This window comes from Chrysochloris asiatica, unplaced genomic scaffold (assembly GCF_000296735.1).
Source record: "Chrysochloris asiatica unplaced genomic scaffold, ChrAsi1.0 scaffold00140, whole genome shotgun sequence".
Taxonomy (NCBI): Eukaryota; Metazoa; Chordata; class Mammalia; order Afrosoricida; family Chrysochloridae; genus Chrysochloris; species Chrysochloris asiatica.
This window is the reverse complement of record NW_006408658.1, coordinates 3,353,475-3,361,527: the sequence shown is the minus strand read 5'-3', so window position 1 is coordinate 3,361,527 and position 8,053 is coordinate 3,353,475. Positions and strand designations below refer to the sequence as shown.

Sequence of the window (8,053 nt, the reverse complement as noted above, 5' to 3'; positions counted from 1 at the left end):
TCACCCAAGTTTACATGTGTGTACTCTCTAGCCAGTAACTACTGTTTCTTCCTTTCCCACACCTGGTAACCATCAAACAATATTTCTCTTAATGTGAAAAATCCTTTCTTTTTTTGCAATATTGGTCTCATACAACAGTTATCCTTTTGTGATTAATTTTACTCAGCATAGGCCTTCCAGGTTCTTCCATGTTATGAGGTGTTTTGCAGATTCATCATTATTCTTTAGTGCTGTATGGTATTCTATTGCGTGTATGTACCATAGTTTGTTTTTTCAAGAAATAAGAGTTATAACACAAACAGATATGTATATAAACTCATATTCAGTGAAGAACTATTCACAAGGGCAAAACAAGGGAAGTAACCTAAATGCTTATCAATGGAAGGTGGGAGGACAGTTAGACCCTACATTGGGTTTAGGCCCAATTGCTATAGATTTCACCAATGGTGATGTGGGAAAATGTCCCTGTGGATGGAAATAACCTAGCTAGCGCTATGATTTCAGACATGTGAAAGGTATGGGGAAACAAGGGCCAGAAGGGCAGTAGAGTTGGCTGGTTATTACTATGTTGTATTGACACTATGCAGAAGCATATTAAGAAACTGAAAGTGGCTATTAAATAGCAAAAACTTTCTACAAAAGACATTTATATCCTGCAATAAGAAATGACATAAATAAGAGATAAATAAGCAAATTGATAATAAGGGAATGAAGGAAATATTTTTTACTTAAAATCTTCTCACTTATTTTTTGTAAGACAGTGTGCAAGAAAGGAAAAAGAATCTGTACAAAACATTCAAATCACTACTTTTAGTTAAAAATATCTTGTGTTCATTCTCATCCCCCCCACATACACATGCTAACATAGAGACACACACATGCATGTATACTCATATGAAATGATTCACTTATTTACATATGATCATCTTGACAGTAAGACTGGAAAGTTTTCACTCGTTTCCTCCTTCCACAGAGGTTTGATTGATTCCCAAACTAGCAGCTGTGATGCTCCGAAATGTCTCCTTGGGATTGATAATAAACATTTTCCTTTAAAGGTTCAGGTTGATAGTTTACAGATCAAAGGAGTCAGTGGTAGAAGGTTGTACATGAATACTGATTCTAAGTTTGTGATTGCTTTTGACTAAAGCCCTGGATACTGGACTATACTACATTCATCTCACTGTTTTACTGCCCAGAAACCAAGGTATTTAAGGACATACAAAAGAGTCCAATGACTAGATTTATTTCATTATGGGCAGACAGTAAGATAAAGTGAAGATAAGCTTTGAATATTATGAATTGCTATACGATGCTCAGAAATGCAGGTTCAATTTCATCCACCCAGTTTGAAGACAGAATATTGTATGAGGCTTGGTTTTCATGGAACATGTTGTTTCCCTTCTTCTCAAATTACAATTCAGTGGAATTTATCATGATGTTTGGGAATATCTGTTATTTTTCTAGACATACTTAGCTTAGAAGTGGTAGAAGTCAAATGACGAGGGAAAATGGTTGACTAGTTGGAGACTGGAGTCCTGGTGTAGTGCTATAGGATAAACACTGGTCTGCTTACTGCAATGTCTGCAGTTCAGACCCAGGAGCCACTCCTCAGAAACCCTATACGGGGTCTCTATGAGTTGGAACAGACTAGACAACACTTAAGAACAGCTAGAAACTACTTTTTGATCACAAGACAAATTACTCAGATTACTCTTATTTGCCTTCCCTTTCAGTTTTCAAAACGAGAGTCTAGTTTTTCTTGGCTTAAAGACTTATGACTGTATTTCTTTCATCTTTGATAGCAACACCTCTAAGAAGCAAACCATTTTTAAATGAGAAGAAGGACGTGAACCTAAAGGATTGGTGATGGTCTGAGGGAAAAACAAATTTATTGACTTGAGGGTTAAAGAATGAGAATAAAAAACAAATGATATAAAAGTTAGAAATGGTGAGAGTGATGTTTCAATGTTACTATTTTAGTAACCCCACTCATACCCTAGCATAAATCAAATCAAATTATCCTGCAGTGAAAATTAAATCATAATGTACTAAAACCAATTTGTATGCGTTTTGATATAGAAAACCACTTAAATTTGTGGCTAATAATTTGATTTCTAACTTAGATCTTTGAACTCTGTAAATGTATTCAAAGTTGGACTTAAATTGTGTAATAATAAAGTGAGTTTTAGTGATTAACTCTGTAAAGGAAATATGAACAAGTAAGTTATTAATATTTTAAACATACTGCAAAATAATGCACATTTGACCCAGAAAAACATTTCTTCTTTTTCAGTTCTTGTAGAGTGGAAAGGAGCTCTGGTTGTACTGCACAGCCAATCCCCAAACTGACAGTTGAAATTCACTAGTCTCTCTAGGGAAGAAGAAAGAGGCTTTCTGCTCTTGTGAAGATTTATAACCTCAAAACTTGACACAGGGTTGCTAGGTGTCAGACATGATGTGATGGCAGTGGGTTTAGTTTGGTTTGGATTTTTTCTGTGCAGTGGATAGGAGGATCGGATCTCTGGTAGTGCAGTAGTCAAGTGTTTGGTTGCTAACCGAAAGGTCAGTGGTTTAAACCCACCAGTCACTCTATAGGAGAGACATTGACACTTGGCTTCCATAAAGATGTACGCTGTAGGGTTTATATGTACTATAGAGTCGCTGTGAATTAGAATTGACTTGATGGCAATGAATTTTAGACTATGCTTTTCTTATTTTTTTTTTTTTAAATGTCATACTGGTAAACAGATACATTACTAAAATGCAACAGAAATATGGAAACATACTTGGATAAAAAATAATGCTTAGTTTTCACTCCATGTAGTTTTTCTTTCTGTATGGAAATAATGAAGACACGGAACTAACATTTTTCACAGGTATCATTGCGAACGTCACAGTTATGAGAAACTGTTCAATGTATTAAAGGCAGACGAAGGAAATAATGGTGATCCAATTTGACTCATTTACGATAAATTGTCACAAATTATTAAAGAAATGTAAATATGTCAGAATCCACTAGCTGACAATGGGCTAACTGTAATAATTTTTTTGTACCTATGTATGCACATGAGTCGGTTGGATGGCAGTGAGGTTTCTATATGTACAAAGGGGTGCAAAAACTTTGTGGATATATGGAAGGAAAGGACCATGGAATTTTACCACACACTTTTTGAAGCCAACTCATATACTTCTCAATCTGTTAATGGCATAGGTAACAGCAACCTAACCCTAGTATGTTCACTGCACACATACATTATAAATTTAGCAAGCTCAAAGGACAGGGACTCTATATTTTCATTTGTAGCATGTAGAATACCCTACTACATTTTAAGTGCTCAATACCCATGTTTTTATTCTCTTCTCAGGCCATCAGTCACTTTGGCAATGCTTGCAAACATTAATGCAGTAGAAAGCAATTAAGTGGCACTATATGAATGTTCAGAAGAAATATTCATCCTGCCATCTGATTGGAAATATTGTTAAGTGCTACTGAGTACAGTCCAACTCAAAGTGACTATGACTGTAGGGTTTCTGAGGAGTTGTTGGTGAGTTTAAATCACTGACCTTGTGGTTCAAACAGATCACGTGGTCCAGTGTTTATCCTACAGCACTATACCAGGATAGTAAACACAATTCCATGGAAATTTTACATTGCAAAGTGACACCAAAAGATAACTTCTCCAGCAAATATTAAAGCAACACAGGTTGAACATGTTAATAAAGGTGACCTTTCTTCATGTCATCATCAGATCTTAGTCTTGCACAGGGTACCAGAGAAACAAATGTGTACCTAACTTAGTAAATCAGTCTATGTCTATGAGGAAAAGACAAATGCTCTTCAGTCTGAAACATAATTGGCATTCTGACAGATCAGCATGGGAGGAACAGCATTCTCTTCTGTTGCTATTTGTTGTGTGTTATTTCATATTCATATCACAGTGATGTTCTTGGTATTGTGACAAGCAGCCCTGGGGTGGTGCTGCAGGTTAATGTGCTAGACTGGCAGGTCAGTGCTTCAAGCTCACCAGCTGCTTCTTGGAAATCCTGTACAGGGTCGCTATGAGTCAGAACCGACTTGATGGCACTTTACAACAGTAATCTTTTCATTGTACTCTTGGTGTGATTCTGTAGGATCAACACTGGACTGTGAAATGCAAGGTTGTTGGTTCACACCCACCAGCTGTTCATTGGAAATGCTATACAGGGTTGCTATGCACTAACAACAACAACAACAACAACAACAACATCTTTTCATTGGTCTGTTGACTCCTCCATGCCACCTCTACCCTGTCAAATGTAGTTAATTCATATTTATTACTTCTTCCAGCAATACCTTATTAGGAAGTCTTACTGTCCCTTGGGTGTGCTAGTGGCCCATCCGCTAAATGCTCTTAAAATATTGTAGTTACAAAGAACTAGGTTGACTTGCTGAAAGAATTTTCTCTTTCATTATATTTACCTTATGATACTCTAAAAGTCAATTTGCATTTGTAAATCTTCCACAATTCAATGAAATCATGGATACAGGGACAGTTCGTACTTAATATTTTTGTCTCCAGTGTCTCTAGCAAGATACCTGGTAACATATAAGGTAAAAAACATATTTTAATAAATAAATAGGTGAATAAATGAATTATACCTATACATGACATTCAGAATTATTATAGTTTCTGTATAGAACTGAGCTTTCTACAGGTTTCTTGACTGTAATCTTTACTGAAGGTGCTGTTGAGAGGTTTCAAAACATCAATTTTCAGATTACTAGTGGCGTGTCATCAAGTCAGGTCTAACTCATAGTGACCTGCATAGGGTTTCTGACATTGTAAATCTTTATGAGAACACCTCATCTTTCTCTTGCTGAGCAGTTGGTGGGTTCAAACTGCTGACCTTGCAGTTAGCTACCCAACTTATAACCCACTATACTACCAGGTTTCCTTATGTTACTGTTGTTGTTAAGTGCCACCGAGTTGGTTCTGACTCATAGTGACCCTGTATAGGGTTTCCAAGGAGCAGTTGGTGAGTTTGAATTACTGACCCTGTAGTTCAAACAACCTTGCAGCCCATTGTTTACCCTACACCACACCAAGTTACTAGTTAAACACAAACCTTTGTGCTACTCAGTGATCTATATTGTATTATCATCTGCCTCAATTCCTGTCTTCTACTGATTTTTCACTTTGCTTAATCCATTGGGCAAGGAGACTACATCTCACAAAATTATTGATTTTTTTTTTTCCCTTTCCTTTTCCTGACCTTAGTCCATGGAGGGAAGAAGAAGAGTTCTGATTTTTACACTGGCTGGTAAGGTTTCCAAGCATCACAGAGTTAATATATAACCCTCAGACACTTGTAAATTTTTTCTTATATACTCTCCAGTTATGAATAGGAATTTATTCTAAGGATACATTTAAAGCAATCTCATAAATGCATATATACCAGGCTGGAATAAGAACAAGAATAAGGCATCTTTATAAATGAGAAAATTGACTTAAGATCTTTACACTGAAATTTGAGATTTCAAATCCATTAAAAATAATTTCATATTTCCTAAAATAATTATAATAAAGCCTGAAAATACTGAAAAAAAAAATAAACAGTTGTTAATTATAATTAAGAATAAAAATTTCATCAACTTTTCCATTGGGTGTGTGGTAAGCACTAGGGAATAATAGGTGATCAATAAAACTGTGTTGAATGAATCAACAAATTAAGGAATGCATAATACCAAATAAGCAAAAGAACTTATTTCTGACACTCAAAATAACTGGTTGTCTCACCATTAAATTGTGTTATAGAATTTTAAATGGGGGTGGAGTATGTTGGAAACAATGATCATACCTGTAATTAATCTTCTCCTTTTTTACTCTAGGAAAACACACATGAAATTTAAGCTATTTAATGATCACACAAGCCTGATCATGCTAATGTTGAACCAAACAGACTTTACCCCAGCCTCATTCATTCTGAATGGAGTCCCAGGACTGGAGGACATGCACATCTGGATTTCCTTTCCTTTCTGCTCTATGTATGTTGTGGCTATGGTAGGCAATTGTGGACTCCTCTATCTTATCCGCTATGAAGATTCCCTGCATAGGCCTATGTACTACTTCTTGGCGATGCTTTCTCTAACTGATCTTGTCATGTGCTCTAGTACAATACCTAAAGCTCTCGTCATTTTCTGGTTCCATCTTAAGGAAATCAGCTTTGATGAATGCCTGGTCCAGATGTTCTTCATTCACACTTTCACTGGGATGGAGTCTGGGGTGCTCATGCTTATGGCTTTGGACCGCTACGTGGCTATCTGCTACCCCTTGCGTTACTCAACTATCCTCACCAATCCTGTTATTGCAAAGGTTGGGCTTACTACCTTTCTGAGAGCTGTAATACTCATTATTCCCTTCACTTTCCTCACTAAACGCCTACCCTATTGCAAAGGCAACATAATTCCTCATACCTACTGTGACCACATGTCTGTGGCCAAATTATCCTGTGGAAATGTCAAGGTGAATGCCATCTATGGTCTGATGGTTGCCCTACTAATTGGGGGTTTTGACATCTTGTGCATCACCATCTCCTACACCATGATCCTCCGCGCTGTGGTCAGTCTGTCATCTACAGATGCTCAGCAAAAGGCCTTTAGCACCTGCACTGCTCACATCTGTGCCATTGTGTTCTCCTACAGTCCAGCTTTCTTCTCCTTCTTTTCCCACCGTTTTGGGGGCCACACAATTCCTCCATCATGCCACATCATTGTGGCCAATATTTATCTACTCCTACCTCCCACTATGAACCCTGTAGTCTATGGGGTGAAAACCAAGCAGATACGAGATTGTGTCCTAAGGATTCTTTCATGTTCTAAGGACACAAAATCACAGAGCATATGAATGGACATTTGCCAGAAATAAGAAAACAGAATAAAATGAAGAAAAAAATAAAAAAGAAGAAAAGGATTACTTCTATTTAGTCGGGACTGAAAAAACATTTCTGGGGTACTCTTTGCCATGACAAAAAGGTGTGTTAAATAAAATAGTTCAAATAAATTTCTAGGGAATCTTAGCATCACTGAAATGTACAGTGCACTATGAGTTTTTCATCCATATGATCACTAACCCTAAAAAAAATGAATAAGTTAGTTTTCCTTGGAAAGGTGAATATTGCTGAAGGAGATAATCTGTGGCCTCTTGTCCTGCTCTGGATTCTGTTTTATCAAAGTGAAGTTATGATTATGATTTCCAGATTGATCATAAATTGTTACCTTCCTCTAGAAAATGTGTGCTGTATTTTTCTCATTATTACCAAAATACCTCTGTTTTTTTAAAGACCTCTGAAGAACAGACTAGAAAGCATCCCATGAAGTATTCAATATAATGAAGTGTATGTTTCTGAATATCTTACATAATCATATTTGAATAGGTCTCTTCTAGTTGCACAATATGCATAATGTTTTCATAGAGGGTAACTGAATACCCAATTTCCATGAAAAGAGCATTTAAAAGCACACAGTATAGAGAGGAGAGATCAATTTCTTAGCTAAATCTAAGAAACTATATATGGGCATATATGTGAGAATAACATTACTGTTAAGTGTCATAGAGTTGGTTTGGATTCATAGTGACCCTGTGTAGAGTTTCCAAGGAGCAGCTGGTGAGCTTGAACCACCGACCTTGCAGTTCAAACTGACTTTGCAGTCCAGCGCATTAACCCACAGCGCCACACCAAGACTTTGATAATAGAATAGAGAAGAGCAAAATGTACTAATATCATCTCATTTCCAATTGTGAAAATAAAAAAGAAAATTGAATATTTCTTTTTCTAATATTTAAATTTCTTTTAATTTAATAAGCAAGTGAGAAATTGAAAGAAACTAATAGTTTTATATCATTGTCTCATGAACTAAGTCAATTGTCTGTAAACGTAAACTCCGTCATAAGTGATTCTTATTTCTGTTTGCCCAGTGGATATTAATACACAGGACTTCTCCCCATTCACTTGTAGGATGCTCTTTGAATTAAAATTTGTCATAAGCCATCTTTACTATCTCTATTTTAAACTA

General features: G+C 36.3%; 1 protein-coding gene across 1 annotated transcript; it reads left to right on the top strand.

Annotated features, from left to right (window-relative positions):
* The first annotated feature begins 5,875 nt into the window (after positions 1-5,875).
* LOC102813084 (olfactory receptor 52N4-like) lies at positions 5,876-6,901 on the top strand. The gene has a single exon (XM_006870210.1). The coding sequence runs from the start codon at positions 5,880-5,882 to the stop codon at positions 6,882-6,884; it is 1,005 nt and encodes a 334-aa protein (XP_006870272.1). The 5' UTR covers positions 5,876-5,879; the 3' UTR covers positions 6,885-6,901.
* Positions 6,902-8,053: the final 1,152 nt, after the last annotated feature.